Below are 18932 nucleotides of genomic sequence, written 5' to 3' on the forward strand. Positions count from 1 at the left end.
TGACAGGAAGTGACGTTTATTATTTTCCGTAGCCGCGGAAAATGCACGTGTGTTGCAGTCGCGCCTACTGTTTTCGCGGGTGAATCTCAGTGGTTGAACGGTTGAGGTAGGATTTTTCACAAAGTGTTAGAACATTCTTTTAAGTTTCGGTGACTTCTTTTACCATTTCACTTATCGCATTAATTAAACGAGGTGATTGATATTCTGCAAGGTAATAAAGCTGGAAATCATATTTTCCCATTAATCAAAAAGCATCATCGAAAGATAACGGGACTGCAGTTTTATATGAACAATAGACGGGCACGAACGTTTCTATGAGGCACAACAAGGGTATTTTATAAAAACACGGTTTATTTATGGCGTAGGGATTAGGGCTGTGCACTTCAGATCCTGATGGTGTGGGTTCAAATCCCGTTACTGACATTGTGTGACCATCAGTAAGTCGCCTCGTCCACCCGTGGGTAGAAACCAGGACTTTGGTTTAAAGCCAGGAGGCTGGATCCTTGAGGCAGCAACACCATTAATCCCTATGTCTCTCTATAACAGTATTTTGTTTTTTTCTGCATTTAAAGAAAAGTTGTTTTGTGTTCAAATCCCTGCCTTATTACTATTCACAGGTGGCTGGCTAACTGCTATTCTGTCTTTCCATTCTTTTTATCACCCTCCGGGATGAAGTTACTTGGAAGGGTCAGTTTTTAAAAATTTTTTACTCTCTTGGGCTATAGTATCTGGGCTCACTCCTGGACATGTTTGGTCTAATAGCACTCATAGTTGTTCCTGAATAGAGAGCTTTCCCTCGCAAATCATGTAACATTTTAAAACGAGCTTAATAAAGTTTATGGTTGTGGGTGGCTAGAGTCTAACCCAGTGACACTGGGCGCAGGGCAGGAAGTAACCGTGGACAAGTGCGCAGTCCAGTAGAGGGCACACTCATGCGCAGACTCACATGGAGCCAATTTAGAATCGCCGGTCAACTTAATGTGTTTGAGGTGTGGGAGGAATACTTAAAACAGAATGCATAAATGTAACACAGACAGTGCATGATTTGATGCTGGGTCTGTGGGGCAGCTGTGCTATCCACTCTCTCATTGTGCTGCCTTTGTGACAATGTAAAGATTAAGGCTGCCAAATTAACTAGTTGAAAAAAACAAACACAAATATTTCCTCTTTACAGATACACCAAAATGTACAGTCAGCAGCCTACTGATTTATTTGCACACTATGTAATGGCTGTGGTGGGTAAAATAAGTATAGCTGACATTAAGAAGGCCTTTTAAAATGGTTATAGTAACAAAGTGAACATGTGAAATATGGCAGTTATTTTCAATTGCCTTTAATGAGAAATAGATCTAGATTTTGCTTGTTTTGATGGATGCTTAAGCATAACCAAGTACATTGGGAAACTCAGGTTCAAGAGTGATCTAGAACAAGGTCAGCAGCAGAATAATATTTTTAGAGTGTTGGAGAAGTATTCAAAATCTGTTCTTAGTACAGCTGTATATTCAAGAGCACAGCAGTGGGCCAGAAAAAAATGTGTCAAAGTGTATTATGAAGGGGTGCACTTAAGAATCAGAAGGCTGTGCATTTTCCTAATCACAGGCCAAATGAACCTTTCAAAAATATGAATATTTTGGTCTTAAAAGTGATGTGCAACAAAAGATCTCTAATACTGCATAGCATGTCTTTAGTAACCGGCATTTCTTGTCAGAGGCAAGCTTTTCCCATTCAGGGATGCAGCGCAAGAAGTATGAATAAGCTCATTTTATAATTTGAAACAGTGGTGTAATCTTTGGGCTGAGATGCAGCTGATACTTCATCTTGGAATTTACCTCTGGATCAATCTGCCCACAAATGACAAAATCAAGTCCTTACCTGTTTGAGGTAAAGAAACAATGCTTGACACTGTGTCATGGCTAAAGGTCAATGTTAAATCAGTATGCAGTCTGTTCCTGTGGCATTGTTCATTTGACCTTGGCTTCAACTAGACTAACTGCAGAGTGCTGCTCTGTGCTGTCTGAACTACCATTAAACTGTCGCAAACATGTTGTATTGTATCATCTTCTATCCATTGCTGTTAATTTTCAAATTGCCTTTACTCTTTCATGACTTTTATGACACCATATGTGATTTTCCATCCTTACCATCCCTCCCTTATCATAGTGTAACAAAAAATAACTTTATATCTTTAAAAATAATGGAAATTTAATGCCGTAGTGTCATTACCAATATCTTAGCAGCAAGGCAAATCAGATCAGAAGCTTATTTATAGGCATGGCAGTGGCTGCAAAAAAACACATTGCAGCCTTCCCTTATGTATTGTTAGTGAACCATTTGTCTCATAACAGTTACCCAGTTTCTGTGTTCACAGTGCATCTCTAGTAGTGAAATGCGCTATGACCTTATACCTAAAATATTAAAACTAAAGAAGTATGGAACATTACTGGTGTTTTGATAGTGCAGATAAAGAAGGGTGCTCAGTTATTTGTTATGCACTAGGAATTATTCAAGTTGTAAGAAAAATGATGCAGAGATACCATGTTATATTCAATCAGTCATGTTTTTATCCCACAAAAGTGTATTAATTTGTTATGTAAAACCCCAAGAATGCCACATCTACCTACCTGCCAAGTATACTACTTGCTTCCAATCATCATGCTTTGAAAGTTATAATGCAAAAATACAGTACATCCAATTATAGTACTTTTTTCTTTAGCATTTCACAGTTTGTGTATTGCTGCCTACACATTTTAAATAATTTCCTTTTTAATGGTTGTGTAGATTCAGATAACCTAATATTAGATCTTTTTTAACTGTACATTTGTGTTCCAACAAATTAGCTGCTATTAAAGAATATTGTAGTAGTAGTGGGTTGGAAGGCACTAGTCTAATATGTAAATCAATGTGACATCTTTCCTATGTAGGAGAAATATGTTCACAAACAAACTGCTGACCTTGGTCTTGGTGGTGCAGCCTGGTCGTGTTCTTCTGGGCATGAAAAAGCGAGGTTTTGGTGCAGGACGTTGGAATGGTTTTGGAGGAAAAGTTCAGCCAGGAGAGACTATTGAACAAGCAGCAAAACGGTAGGTTTATTTGCACCAAAACGTTTAATTCTATCGGTCTATTTGTTTCTTTTTATCATCCATTTCTACAGATGTTGTGTGCCCCATCAAACATACAGTATGACCCTTTAAAAAAAAAAAAAGAAATGAAATATAACGTCATATTCTTTCATTTTATTCCTTCCCTGACTGAAATCTTCTATTCTGGTTTCTTTTTTTTCCCCTGGTAAGTACATGTTTTTTTAGTAATATTCAATTCAAATTTTCAAATTCAGGCAAATGCTTTATTTAATTAAATATAAATATTCATTTTTCAAAAGATACTTTTACTAAATTGATGGTAAGTGTAAAAGTAGTCAATGTGATCAAGTCCTATGGGAAAGGATTGAAAATTAAAGACTGCAAATCTCAAAAAGACTTAAATCATATTAATTCATGCTGAAATCCCAAGGATGTAGGTTCAAATATCACTGCTGTCTTTCTGGGTGACCCTGAGCAAGTCAATTAACCCATGTGCTCTCCCTTATTTATGTGTAAATTGTACTTTATTGATTGATCTGCCAAGACTTTGCTGCTTTATATACACTCGCCCATATCAGCGTAAAACTTGTAAAATATATCAATATCTCTTATTAACCCCATAATTTAAAGTTTCTTTGAGTTTTACCTAGGCAGAAGTAAACTCTGAGCTATATTATGTGACTAAATCAAAGCAGAGTGATGGGCTGGGTATGCCCAAGTAACCAAACCTTGTAGATTTGCCCAACAGGAGCTGATAAATACAGACATCTTGCTTGTAAGAATAAACATACATCTGTGTTGTATTTGGTAAGCTAATTAAGAGGCACATTTGCAGTGACTATTTTGAAGTATCAGCTACTTCCAGGCACTATTTTTGCACACTTTTCATCTGAGCATTCCTTTTTATTTGCACAATGTGTCCTATATTGTTAAAAGGGAAAATAATGATAGAAAGTTGTTTAATCTGTTCAACAAAAGATCAGACATAATATTTGCATTATTCATATAACAGTTACAAAAAAGGAATCTGTATGTCATATCTGAAGCAATATGTTTGCAGAGTTCTAGCCTAGAGTACTGTGCAGACAACCAAATAAAAAAGTAGCAAATAAGAAAAATAAATTAGTCAAAGTCTTAAGTGACTGTGGAGGAGAGGGAATTAAAATTCTTGATTGTGTGAATACCTGGGGAACTCCCAGTCTTCACATAAAGTGATCTCCTGACAAGTGTGGGACATTCAGCCTCTGCATTGGCAATTCTTAGGGATATAAGCAATCAATCAATAGTAAATACTGAGCATTCCTGTCAAAAATATAAGCAAAAGCCAACACATCACTACTGCATAGAGTCAGCTGTTAAATGACATCAGCAAACATAAATAAACTACATCATATTCAAGGTCTTAAAGTAAATGTCACAACACTGTTTTACTTGAGATGTGATGTGATGATATCATATCACCTTTAAGGCAGTCACTGTGATATGGTTTAGTTTTCATACTTATCTAAATTATCATTTTCTATAACTTAACTCTTTCAGGGCTGATGTCAACTTTTGTCAAAAGGAGGAGTTGACGATGGTAATCGACCGTAAACTGTGACAAAACCAACTGTTATGTTTTAGCTGGACTCTTGTTGCTAGAAGGAAAGTTAGCTTCATTGGTTTGACCGAGATTTCCTGCGCTTGTGTGACTAGCAAGGCGCAAACAACAGCAAAAATGGCACTGACATCTAGCGAGAGATCAAAGTGAACACATAAAGCAAACTACTGTGTAGACGACGTTTTTTCTATTATCTCTGAACTGGACTATTACTTGTTGGACTCTGATTTTGATACAAGTGATCGAAAACGAATGCGAGGTTCCAGCTTCAGTTGACTGGTCCCCAGCTAATCAAGGTGATGAACGGGTTCTTGTAGCTGATATGTCTATGTTTGCCAGGGAGGAGTGCCACTTAACAATGATAAGAGGTAGAAACCTTGATCGCTGCTGCTGCTGCCTCAGCCACATGAAGACAGCTTGGCAGCAAGCCTGCCGCACATTCTTGTCAAACTGGCTGCCACAGCATGCAGCAACAGACATTTTATGTTGATTTCTGTGTGAAACCATTGCTTTTCAGAAACTGTTTTTTGGAAAAAATATTCAGCCCTCAAAGAGTTAATATACTGTTACTATCTAGTCATCAAAGACAATGCAAAAGAAAATGTCAGGGGAAAATAAAAGATACATTTCTTGGGTGCCTAGTTGTGCTCAAACTACAGCAGTCTCTTTGAGTGTATGTCTATTGTAACTAGTGGACCTGATTTTGACAGTCCCATTAATTTCCTAAGAAACATGCAAACTTTACATCATACAGTATTAAACTGAATTTGCAAAAAAAAAAAGTAAAAAAAAAAATGATTCTGCAAAAAGGAGATCAGGAGTAACATTATAAATTTTCTGATTTCACTAATCCGTCGGTATGGTAAGGTATTCCTTTGACATCCACATTATTGCTTTGCTTCATTTGTTCTTCTTAGCTGTCTTTCTGAAAATCCTTTCATTTTTTTTCTCGTAAATAACGCATTCCATTTGTAATAAGAAATGTAGGTAACGTGTTTAACCATATGTGAAACAGTTTTACAGTATAGGTTGATTTAGTTGAGTCAATTGAACCATATTTTAGTGCCTTATTTGATAGGGGTGTTTTTAATACTTACTTAATAGCTGCTTTTTCAAGAAATTGAAAATTTGACTATTAAGTACACTTTCCTTACCATTATGGTACACAAGGCAGATGGTTCAGTTTTTATATCTGCTGCCCCACAAGCCACATAGTTTAGGGTTCAAAATCTGGCTTGGGTACTCTCTGTATATTATGTGCACTTTTTCAAGGTTGATTCCTGACTTTTTCCTGTTAACTACAATGCTAAGGTTTGCTCTCCAACACTCTGTCTTGGAATAAGTGGGTTACACAAATGGTTGTATAAATAACAGACAAAATGTTTATATTTCTTTTTTTTCATAATGTATTTGTAATTATCTTGTAGCATACCAGGCACATAAGTGGAAGTGCTCTTAATAATAACAAATTAAGTAGAATGTTGCTGCACACTGCAGGGTGACGCTGAAGAATCAATAAGAATGAGTGGGTTGGAAAATTATTAAGTTATCTTAAACTCACAATTTCCATTGGAAAAATGAGTCAAAGAAAGACGGAGACAGGAATCTACTCTTAGACATGACATGACAAAGTAGATATGTTATCAGAGACAGAACCACCAGAATAGTAAACCATTTCAGAAAACAATGATAAAAGAGACACTTTTCTTTATATCAAGCTACTTCACAGCAGATACTGTACATCATTTGTCAGTGTTGCTATCTGCACTTCAAAAATTAATGGTCAAAGCATCTTTGTACAGTATGTCTGCTCACTTATGGGAAAACGGAATGAATTCAGACTTCCCAGCAAAAATACCATTTAGTTGAAAAGTCAAAAAATGCAATTATTGTTTTTCACTTATGTTTTTTTTCTTCAAAAATCTTGAGTGTTTTTGCAGAAACAACAGGGCAACAGGCACATTACCGAGAAATTCACACCATTAGTGTTCAAATAACATTTAATTTTATTTTTTTAGATAAGTGCTATATGATCAATAATGTAATTTCACCTATATCGTTATTTAAATCGTGTCTTGGTGTAACCATCACTGATGAAGTGCAGTAGGCACAATACATTTTTGCTCTTGTCAAGGAGGCTCCTCAGTGCCTATACTTTTTCAGGCGTTGGACAAAAAATATTTCTTCATCCACTCACACTAACTTCTATATAAGCACATTGGAGTCTATTCTCAGTATCTGCATAACATTCTGGTACATCACCTATTTGGCTGAGGATCTTAAAGCCCTGCAGGGGGTGGTAAATGTGGCACAGAATATTACGGGCAACCTGCTTCCTTCCTTTAAAGACATTTATAATACACACTGCCTTTTACTCCCCCTTTCACGCAGACAGTACAGGACCCATTCACACTTGTACTACTAGATTTACAGGTGGTTTCCATCCACAGGTCTAAAGTTTACTAAACAGCCGATCATAATAAGAAATACCATGTGTGTTTCATACAAGGTTACTGATCAGGTAGTCATTGTAACAGTAATGTACACATTCTTGTGTGTAATGGCACTATTCTGAGGAGACATGACAGTATGAATTTCATTGTATGGTATGGACTCGACAGTAAACTTGAACACAATGGAACAAGGTCAACAACATGGTTTGTGAACCTCAGTGCTATCTGAGCGCTACACTATATCAGTGCAAGTGGAGAGGACATACAATAAACATGTTGTGCATCTAGTATATCTTTCATTCAAATTAATTCATGTTAACATTTTAGTTAAATGTTCTTTTAAAAATCTCAACCATTGCTTAGTCAGTCAACCTTCCTTCTCTTCAAAATATGATATAATACGTGTATTTATATATGTAAAGTTCCAAGGTGGTGTCTTCATCAAGAGTATGTAATGGATTGGCCAACATGCTTTTATTTATACATATAAAATTGCATATTTGCTTTCTGCTAAAGTATCCGTCAACTTTTTGGTAGGTTCCATTCCCTGTTTATAATTAAGAATTTTGTATTTTATTCATGCCCCAGTAATTTAAATATACTATCAATGTAATATCTTTAACATGAATTATTTAAGATGGGGTCACTTAAGAGGAGGACCATAGTTGAATGTGAACAGCAAGAAAACCCTCCAGAAAATCTAATTACATACTCAGCCTGGTTATAACCGTAGCAAGCTCTAAGTAAAACTGATAAGAGTGTAAAGGTCAGAGATGAAATTTACTCTTAATTAGACTACAGTTATTTTGGATATGTGTGAAGAATGTAATTCTTTCATGCAAATACTTTCCATTATCTCTAGTTGATAATTGGTATTAATTTTCAGATATAAATATGCAGTTTGGTTCATTTTCTCATGGGGAAAAAATCTAGTTCTTGGGACTTCCCTTTGCACCAGGTGCAAATTGCAAATTTGAGGTTCAAAACAAATGGCAAGCATGCATATGGCATACCTAATTGGTACATTTTGAATTATTTTGTTTAAAAACTAAAAATGTTTATAATATGTTGTAGATCCAGACTTCACAAACTGTTCTGTCTATGCTAGTTTTAATTATTTCTGTAGATTTGATTTTATGAAACACACATCCCTTCAGCAACTCTCAGTACATTCTTAAATTATATTTAGTGTTTTTTCTTGTTCTGTGTCCTATATTTTTAGTTTATATATTTTGCTGCACTACCAAAATTTACCTCACTTTTTCTATTTTCCATTATTTCTTTGGGGGAGAGTAATCACTGTTAAAGTTATTAACCCAGAACTGAACACAAATGCTCTTAAAGCCTTGTTGAGTTGATAGACCCACTGGCATTAAATGTTCTGTGATCTTTGAATGGATAACATCAAAGTAGTCTGAGTCTCAAACCAAAAAAATGACACAAGTTCAAATTGTTATTGTCCTGTTTTAGACCAGTGACTACAGTGTACCCAGGGCAAAGTTTGTGGTAAACATTTAGGTTTTCGTACCTGAAGAAAGAAATTGTAGTTGATGAGTTTTTGTCTTCCATCTACAAGGGTTTCCAAAACGTTTTTGCAAAACAGTCTGTATTTTAGTCAAACTTAACACAAAATTTCTGCAAATCATTCTGTGGTTAATATACAGTTAGGTCCATAAATATTTGGACAGAGACAACTTTTTTCTAATTTTGGTTCTGTACATTACCACAATGGATTTTAAATGAAACAACTCAGATGCAGTTGAAGTGCAGACTTTCAGCTTTAATTCAGTGGGGTGAACAAAATGATTGCATAAAAATGTGAGGCAACTAAAGCATTTTTTAACACAATCCCTTCATTTCAGGGGCTCAAAAGTAATTGGACAAATTAAATAACTGGAAATAAAATGTTCATTTCTAATACTTGGTTGAAAACCCTTTGCTGGCAATGACAGCCTGAAGTCTTGAACTCATGGACATCACCAGATGCTGGGTTTCCTCCTTTTTAATGCTCTGCCAGGCCTTTACTGCTGCGGCTTTCAGTTGGTTTGTTTGTGGGCCTTTCTGTCTGAAGTTTAGTCTTCAACAAGTGAAATGCATGCTCAATTGAATTAAGATCAGGTGACTGACTTGGCCATTCAAGAATTTTCCACTTCTTTGCTTTAATAAACTCCTGGGTTGCTTTGGCTGTATGTTTTGGGTCATTGTCCATCTGTATCATGAAACGCCACCCAACCAATTTGACTGCATTTAGCTGGATTTGAGCAGACAGTATGTCTCTGAACACCTCAGAATTCATTCGGCTGCTTCTGTCCTGTGTCACATCATCAATAAACACTAGTGTCCCAGTGCCACTGGCAGCCATGCATGCCCAAGCCATCACACTGCCTCCACCGTGTTTTACAGATGATGTGGTATGCTTTGGATAATGAGCTGTTCTACGCCTTCTCCATACTTTTTTCTTGCCATCATTCTGTTAGAGGTTGATCTTGGTTTCATCTGTCCAAAGAATGTTTTTCCAGAACTGTGCAGGCTTTTTTAGATGTTCTTTACCAAAGTCCAATCTAGCCTTTCTATTCTTGAGGCTTATGAGTGGCTTACACCTTGCAGTGCACCCTCTGTATTTACTTTCATGCAGTCTTCTATTTATGGTAGACTTGGATATCGATACGCCTACCCTCTTGGAGAGTGTTATTCACTTGGTTGGCTGTTGTGAAGGGGTTTCTCTTCACCATGGAAATGATTCTGCGATCACCCACCACTGTTGTCTTCTGTGGATGTCCAGGTCTTTTTGCGTTGCTGAGTTCACCAGCGCTTGCTTTCTTTCTCAGGATGTACCAAACTGTAGATTTTTCCACTCGTAATATTGTAGCAATTTCTTGGATGGGTTTTTACTGTTTTTGCAGCTTAAGGATGTCTTCTTTCACCTGCATGAAGAGCTCCTTTGACCGCATGTTGTCTGTTCACAGCAAAATCTTCCACATGCAAGCACCACACCTCAAATCAACTCCAGGCCTTTTATCTGCTTAATTGATAATGACATAACGATGGACTTGCCCACACCTGCCCATGAAATAGCCTTTGAGTCAATTGTCCAATTACTTTTGAGCCCTTGAAATGAAGGGATTGTGTTAAAAAAATGCTTTAGTTGCCTCACATTTTTATGCAATCGTTTTATTCACCCCACTGAATTAAAGCTGAAAGTCTGCACTTCGACTGCATCTGAGTTGTTTCATTTAAAATTCATTGTGGTAATGTACAGAACCAAAATTAGAAAAAAGTTGTCTCTGTCCAAATATTTATGGATCTAACTGTATTACCTGTTTTATGATACCTAAAAGTGTGAGCATGTGGGCTCCACAAAGCTCATCCATTGGTCATAAAACTGTGCAGAAAGTGTTATGTGGGAGATACTTTAATCTTTTCAGGTTAGAGAATTCAGATAAGAGGCCTTAGCTTGAAAGTTCTCATGCTGAACAGAAGTGCAGTCTGTGTGTTCTGGGAAAGCTCAAAGGCAATGCACGATTCAGCCTATTGAAAGTTGAAAGTGAAGCAGGACCTTTACAATGTTTTGTTTAGCTGGTCTGTCTGCAGTTTTAAAGCAGCTTTTGATTCCCATGGGAAACGACCTTGACTTGGTGATGACTTGGTGCCATTGTTTGCGTTTTGAGAAAGTGTCTGTCTGCCTGGCAGAAACAAAGCTAGGTTCTGGGGTGGTGACTGCCTTTTATTAGACTTGTTTTAAAAAGAGAGTTCAGTTTAGTTGCAAACAAGGACACTTGTGAAAAGCTGTTCTCTATCTGGTAACAACTGAAAATTGTCACTTTGATGGACCTTGTAATCTGCTGCTTGAAATACAGCACTCTGTCTTGCAAGAAATATTTCTTTTAGTTTTTGATTAAGAATATATAATTTGCACTTAAAGTAAAGAAGTCATCTCGGACTCAATGAAGACTGCATGAACCTCCCCAGTTTATGCAATTGTTTATATTGCTTATACTTGCTACGTCAGATTTCAATGCAAATAAATTTAACTTTTAATTGAAAATATAAGTCAATGTCTTAAGGGGACACATTTGGGACGTCCTTTTAGGTCATAAACCAGGTTGAACTAAAGGTTTGGAAGTAAAGATGGTGGCAGTGAGCGATTAGCTTGCCACTAGGGTTAAATATGTGGGATAAGATCTGGACGGTGAGCCAGCTAGTTTTGACACTCCTTCCTATTCTCTGTTAACAAAAGTACACAAGAGTTTATTTGATAACACAATAAAACAGGTTCAGATTTTCCCTCCCATTATGAGACTGAGGGTATTTCTTTTGCTATCTGCTTTGCAATCCTGAACTCTTTTCTTTTTACTTACCCAGAGCTTCCATTAAATCTTCCAGTCCTAAGTGGGATATTAAAATATTTGCCCTAATCAAAGCAACATGGTTCATCTATATCTCTTTTGCTGTGGTAGGGAACTCTTTGAGGAAAGCAGCTTGACATGTGACACATTGGAGAAGATTGGACAGATTAAATTTGAATTTGTTGGTGAAACAGAGATAATGGATGTTCACATTTTTAGAGCTGATACTTACCAAGGAGAACCAGCAGAGTCAGAAGGTAAGAAGGGCAGGGGGGTGAAAAAAAAAAAGTGCTACAATATTTATTTTGTTTTTATGGATGATACTTCAAAGAAAATGTACTTCTCATCAAACTAAAAGTCCATGTTTGTTCAGCATAAACAGTCTTATTCTGACATGCGATACTCTTATGATAATATAGTTTTGGCTGTTACTTATATCTTGCGATTGCTAACATTGTATGCTATTTTAGTAGTGTCAGAATACAATGGCAGCACTTCGCTTTCATCAGTGTTAATAACTCTCAGAATTAGAGGAAAAAATTATGCAAAATGCATGTCTTAAACAAAAACAGTATTAACCTGCAATATATGTAGACAAGTATATTTGTTATGGTTTTTATAGCCATTCAGAGACAAAATAAACACCAAATACTATCTGCTTGTGTGTTCCTTTTACAGCAGAGAGAAAAATCATTCATCCATCCATCCATCCATTATCCAACTCGCTATATCCTAACTACAGGGTCACAGGGGTCTGCTGGAGCCAATCCCAGCCAACACAGGACACAAGGCAGGAAAACAAACCCTGGGCAGGGCGCCAGCCCACCACAGGGCACACACACACCCATCATGTCAATGCTAAATGATGTTGTTTCATTTGATGACCAACTGTACATCCTGCCTGTCTACATATCTAACTATAATAAATACCCTGATGTGAAGTCAAGATTCCAGAACAGAGTAATGGGAGTAGGCATAAGTAAAGTGTCAGTGTCATGGCACAGGTACATCAAAACAGGTCCATAGTAGCTTTGCCTAACTTTGATCAATTAAAGCTATAGTTTTATAGCTGTGTTTTTCAGGAGTATTATTCACTAATAAAAATACATTTTTATGTAAAGCAGTGTGACCTAAAAGAATGTTCAGCCATTGCAAGCCACACAGTGTTATTTGATACCACACTGCCCTCCCCAATATCCTGCATCATTTAAAAACAAATATGCCCCTACTATTGATCAATCTGCTTTAACAGTATGCTGATATCAGTTTTCAACAGAGGACATCGAAGCAGCTGATAAAACAGCATACATGGTATAGGGATGCTAAGCTTCAGCACTTGACCAGTCGTGAGTGTAGGGCTTTTAGTGAGATCAGATAATGTATCAGAAGTTCAGATGTCATCTTTCATGTTAACCTGTGTACTGGATCCCTCTCGACACTAAATACACTTTGGTTGAAAATGACTTTCTTTATATTTTTCAAGTAATGTGCATTCAAATATTGGAGTGCAATGTTAGAATTTATATACTATTTAATAAGGAGGGCTTTCCTTTTACTGTGAGGAGAGAGATATAGAGTAGAACCCTGGTTTAGGATTTTTCTAGGACCCAAAAAAAAGTTAAATCTGTGGAAAGTGTTATTTGATAATTAGTATAGGTCTGGGTTCACTGTGTGTAGCCCATGTCTCAGACAACTTTACTAGTGATTTTCAGTCGTAACCTTTATTTACATCATTTTAGTGAGTCTGAGACAGTTGTGCATTCTAACATAAGCAGCAACTTATTCCAATTAGTGTTCGATTCACCCCAACAAAATCAAACAGCTTTGATGCTGTCTCTAGTCATGTGGGCTCTGAGTGCTTAAAAGATAACTAATGAATGCTCATCTGGAAAACAATGCATATACAGTAATCCCTCACTTATCGCAGGAGATAGGTTCCAAGGCCGACCGCGATAACTGAATTTCCGCGAAGTAGGGACACCATATTTATTTAATTATTTAACGTGTATTTGGACGTTTTTAAACTTTCCCTGTATTGTTTACAACCCACCCTTTACTCTGTTAATAACAGGGACAACTGCTAAACAATATGAAATCAGTAGATAAGTTTACACTTACTGTATAGCGAAGTACACGTAGCTATATATGACGTGATGATGGTGATGAATATGCTGCACAGTAAAAATGATGACGATGAAGGTGATAATCCCCTGAATGCAGTAGCAAGAGCACGTTAATGCTGAATGAGTGAGATGAGACTTCCTGGTTAATGCAGCACTCCGTCGCTGAGCCAATTCAGCAGCACACAGGAACTTAACTGCGTGCTCTGATTGGGTAGCTTCTCAGCCATCCGCCAATAGCATCTCTTGTATGAAATCAACTGGGCAAACCAACTGAGGAAGCAAATACCAGAAGCAAAAAGACCCATTGTCCGCAGAAACCCGCGAAGCAGTGAAAAATCCGCGTTATATATTTAGATATGCTTACATATAAAATCCGCGAAGTCGTGAATCCGCGAAAAGTGAACCGCAAAGTAGCGAGGGATTACTGTACTGCAGCTGCAGCGAAGAAGAATAAGGAACGCAGGTGTTTTGGACTTTACAAACAGCAGAGAAGCTCATCTTGTCTGATGTCTCATGTTTTACTTGCCATGACAGAATGGAAAAAAGGGCAAAGAGTGCAGCTTAATTCACTGTACGTGTTTACCGTTTGTACTTTGTACATGCTCTGGCAGGCAGTGTTATTGGCGGTCCCTTTTAAAGTGACATGACCCAGCAACTAGAAGTCATGTAATGTGACATCGGATTACCCTTTATTTTATACCTTTTTGTCTTTCTCTATCATATATATATATTGTCACAAAGTTGAGACAGAGTCACATAAAGGTTTGGGGCAGCCATCCGTATAATTTGTTTCCTGGCTGCAAAGTTGCTTCTTTAAAGTATACAGCACTGATGTGCACACAACCGAGTCCAAAACAAGACTGAGGGAATAGGGAAAAGGTGCAGGCTTTTAAAGGGGGAGACAGGAAGTGAGATCATAAGGATTGGGCTCATGTTCTTCAGCCATTGGTTCGAGCCCGGATGTGACATCACAGGGGCTGGAGCCAACAAGGTCTCCTTCCATTGGCTCGGTCCCGGAAGTGACGTCAAGAGGACCAGGTGGAATCTCCTGTGAATGGTCTACAGGGAAGGGAGAAAAAGAGTCATTGCACTCTGCCACATCCCGGCATGCTTCGGAACTGTCCTTACTCAAGCCCTTTAGCTGCCTCCTATGCGCACGTGTGTGACAATATACAGTGTGAATATACCTTGCTTTGTTGTGCTTAATTTCTGTTATTATTATTGTCCGTTTCAATTTTAAATTATTTCTTTTTTATGAAAGCAGGCATGTCATCGATAGCAACAGTACTGTTGTTGAACTAAGGCTGCAGGAAGTCAGTCTGCAGTATGGCTTATACAGCCTTGGCTTGATTTGTGAAAACAAAATAATTTGTGTTTACAGTGCAGCTCATTTCCCATTTTTCACTCATATGTGGCATAAAAATGATCATTTTAGGAAAAAGGACATAAAATTACAACTTTTTAGAAAGAATTTAAGCTACTTTTGTCACCACGTTTTGCATCCAAAACCTTAACATCTCATGTACACCAGTCCTGGTGTGTGTCTTACATGCCTACATACAGATGGTGAAGTAATAACCACGCACAAAGCTATAGCTGCCATTTTTTTTTCTATTTGTCTCCATTGCCATCATGATGTGATGAATTCACAGACATGTTGCATCGAAATGATGTGAAATTGCTCAGCAACTAGCATCTGTTTGACAAAATTGTTTTATTTATTTTACGCATGTTGGGCACATTCAGGATACTCTCTTAATGACAGATCTGGGGGGTATTTTTTGTACGTGGATTAGTCGTTTAGCCGGATGTAATTGTTGACAATTTGGCCTGATCCTGGATCTGTCGGTTTTTCGAAACTCTTGCTGGAAGTGTTGTCATAGCAACACATCCAAATCCTCAAAGCTGCTCGGAGCAGGTTTGTTCTACATAATCAAGGATTAGTTTACACACGTAATCAGTGACGGTGCGTGGAAGTCATCCAGTCATGGCTTCGCCGTTCATGAATGAGCGACCAATAGATATTGGTGCGCAAATTATACGAAGAGAATTTCATATAGGTCCTGCAGTGGGTTGGCACCCTGCCCGGGATTGGTTCCTGCCTTGTGCCCTGTGTTGGCTGGGATTGGCTCCAGCAGACCCCCGTGACCCTGTGTTTGGATTCAGCGGGTTGGAAAATGGATGGATGGAATTTCATATAGAGAGGGTTTTGCGCGATTGGCAAGATCCTTTATTGCTCCTGGAGGAAATTCTTTTCGAAAGATACCACTTTAACCGAGGGGGAATATTGTACCTCAAAGATTTATTAGCACCTTATATTTGAAGTCAAACTCGGCGAAGTCAGGCTCTCACAACCACACAGACAGTATGCATTGCTTTGAGGTTTTTTACAACCGGCACTTTTTTATATACTGTAGGTGATGCGGAAAATCTAACTAAAAGTGCAGTTTGCCAGGCAATTCGTAAAGTCTGTTTGGCTCTGAAATATTTCCTTCGGGTTTTCATAGTGTTTCCTGGACACCTGCGTGTGCAGACAATAAAAGAGGCGTTTCATGCCATTGCAGGTAGGTAATACACAGGCAAAAACACCCACGGTTCCATGAAGAATCTCAATCAGCCTAATATTCTCATTACCAGGATTTCCAAATGTGATTGGGGCACATGGGACTGATCAGAGTGGAGTTTGATCAAACATTATTTGGAAAATGTACCTCTCCTCCTGATGAATAATCAGACACAGTGTCTTCATCAAATGTTTGACCTTCGTCAATATCTCGTTGGTCAGACACAGGTTCTAGGGATATGACATTCCCTGCAACTGACCCAACAAAAAAGAGGGCTATATGGAACATACCTATGGCACACATGGAGGACAAATATATGCAATGACCATCCTTTACCTGAAATGAAGTGACCACTGCATCCTGCCACTGGTTCTGAGGAGGAGCTTCCCCCTGGAATGCCCTCAGAAACAGAGCCAACTCTTCTGCAGGGGTTAGGTCTGGACCACGTGGACCTCCACCTGTTTTTTGCTTGTCTGCCTTCTTATTAGCTTTAAAATTAATGTTTTTTATATTATATATGATTATTTATGTCAACAATTCTTTAAATAGTTATATACCAATATTTACCAGTTTGAAGTATATTCTTGTACTTCACTTTAACCTGTTCCCATGTTCTCCTTGTGCTCACGTTTGATCTGGAATTATGACATATTAAATAATAATTAATCTGACACATAGGAAATGAAATGCTTTAGCGTTTAATTTGTCGGCCACTTTTTGCCAGCCGTCTTTTCTGGTCTGGGCTGCTTTTGCAGTGTTACCCCTTGTGCATATTAAATCTTGAAATTCTTCATGTCCTTCAAATAAATGGTCTTGCGCCGCGTGTGTGAAAAAAAAATGCACCCGTTCTTTCGTCATTTTGTTACAGCCTATCAAAGACTTGCTGATCATGTTTTCTAGACTCAATATGTATGGGCTTTTCACTCAGCGCCGGCGCGCGCATTCATCTCATATGATTAGATCCAGCTCGACTAATCTAATACACGGCTGCGTTTGAAAAACCGACTTATCTGGATGAGTTTCACTGGCATTAACTTATCCAAGATGAGGCACCTGATCTTGGATGATTTAAGCGACGTATGAAAAATACCCCCCAGGTCACTTGCAAAATTAATCTGAACAGCCAAAGAAACAAACAAAAAAAAAAAAAGATACAAGGCAAAAGTCAGAATAATGTCACTTTTCACTGCAGTGTCTCAAGCAACCAAGATCTGTACTAGTTCAGACAAAAGTGTTTTTTTATATTAAAATTAGCAAACACTAAATGAAGGAAAATGCTAAATATTTAAAAGATAAACTAGGGATCTAGTGTATGTAACTTTATACATATGTCCAAATTATTACACAGCTTAATTTAGAGCTTCATATGAAAATTAAGGTTGAGATTTGTAGTGAATTATTGTAGTGGTAATTTTATGATACCAACTTCAACCTGATAGCATATCACTGTTTGTATTTTTGAAACAAATGTTTATTTTCTTATGACTGTTATATATAATGAAGCTAAAAGCTGAGATCTCTCACATGGCCAGGGTTGTAGACTTCATTTTAGTTTCATGTTAAATATGAACTAAGGTTATTTCCCAATTTTGTCTTTTCTAGAGATGAAGCCACAGTGGTTCAACTGTGATAAAATCCCCTTCCATCAGATGTGGCCAGATGACATATATTGGTTTCCTTTAATGATGCAAAAAAAGAAATTTCTTGGCTATTTTAAATTCCAAGGACATGACATCATTCTTGAGCAGAAGTTACAAGAAGTAGAACATCTTTAATATAAAAAAATATAAAGGATTTCCACCATTTGCGGGAAGGTGAAGCAGTTTCTAGATTCCAGGCCTTCTAGAAAATATTGCAGTGGCCAATTTAATAAAAAAAAAAAAAAAAAAAAATTAAACATTTATATGCTCTCTCCTAATAATTTTTCATCAACTATCAGTTATTCCCAGTGTTTGACGCCTGCCCTGTTATGGCTACAGGGCCAGTTTTGGATAGCATCTTTTATTTCACTAAATATTGAAGAAAACTAGTAAGCGTAAAGTCATTTGTCATTAAAGCACTTCACACTTGAGCTGTGGAAAATAACATTTTACATAGTGCAATGAAGCCTGAAGTGCTGAAACACCAGCTGATGGGTGGCAGGAGTCCACTCTTCAAAGGTCACAAAAAGCGACAGTTAACACCTGTAAGTGGTGTTGAATTAGTTTCGCAGTGTGACTTTAATTCTGCTTTAATAGCAGATGGGAGCATAGAAATTGGACTTCAGCAGGAACCTAGAAATTAAGGCAAGCCTGGCCAACGCCACACTGCGGTAGATCATTTGGGAAGTGCTTTTAAAAAAATAAATAAATAAATGGGGCCTCTGTAGTTCAGGGTATCAGCCAAGTGAGGTTCAGCTGCCAAACAAAATTAGTAAAAAGGGCCACATAAAATTGAGGGAGAAAAAAATGTGATTATGAAGGGTGAATTAACTGTAAAATGAAAAGTGTTAGAAAAATGGTCCATAATTTGTATTAATTTCAATTTTGTTTTAATAAAAACTATAAAATTCCAAGTCGTTTGATCTGGTCCATATAGTTTGAGAAAATTGTCATTTTTATTACTATGCAAATCATAAATTAAAAGATTAATAACAGGATAAAAACTTTGACTGCTTAATTCAGGGTTACTGTGAGTCAAGCTTTTACCAGCAGGAAAAAAAGGTAGAAGATGTAAAAGTAGTCAAACTAAGATAAGATAAAGTGGTTTAATAATTCAAAACAATTT

At 37.4% G+C, this 18932-nt stretch overlaps 1 protein-coding gene across 2 annotated transcripts; it reads left to right on the forward strand.

Annotated features, from left to right (window-relative positions):
• The first annotated feature begins 19 nt into the window (after positions 1-19).
• On the forward strand, positions 20-18720 carry nudt1 (nudix (nucleoside diphosphate linked moiety X)-type motif 1). 2 transcript variants are annotated; one of them, XM_051933637.1, is made up of 5 exons: positions 60-106; positions 1779-1919; positions 2922-3080; positions 11591-11736; positions 17769-18720. In XM_051933637.1, exons 3-5 carry the CDS (start codon positions 2929-2931, stop codon positions 17939-17941), a joined length of 471 nt encoding a protein of 156 aa, XP_051789597.1. In that variant the 5' UTR covers positions 60-106; positions 1779-1919; positions 2922-2928; the 3' UTR covers positions 17942-18720. The 2 variants fall into 2 exon arrangements, with proteins under 2 accessions (XP_028669759.1, XP_051789597.1); XM_028813926.2 differs by lacking the exon at positions 1779-1919 and having other exon boundaries at positions 20-106.
• Positions 18721-18932: the final 212 nt, after the last annotated feature.

This window comes from Erpetoichthys calabaricus, chromosome 11 (assembly GCF_900747795.2).
Source record: "Erpetoichthys calabaricus chromosome 11, fErpCal1.3, whole genome shotgun sequence".
NCBI lineage: Eukaryota > Metazoa > Chordata > Cladistia > Polypteriformes > Polypteridae > Erpetoichthys > Erpetoichthys calabaricus.

Coding starts and splice junctions, on each gene's coding strand:
- nudt1 (XM_028813926.2), top strand. CDS start 2,929: ATGTTCACAAACAAACTGCTGACCTTGGTCTTGGTGGTGCAGCCTGGT. Junction 3,081..11,590: donor ATTGAACAAGCAGCAAAACG/GTAGGTTTATTT, acceptor TTGCTGTGGTAG/GGAACTCTTTGAGGAAAGCA. Junction 11,737..17,768: donor AGAACCAGCAGAGTCAGAAG/GTAAGAAGGGCA, acceptor TGTCTTTTCTAG/AGATGAAGCCACAGTGGTTC.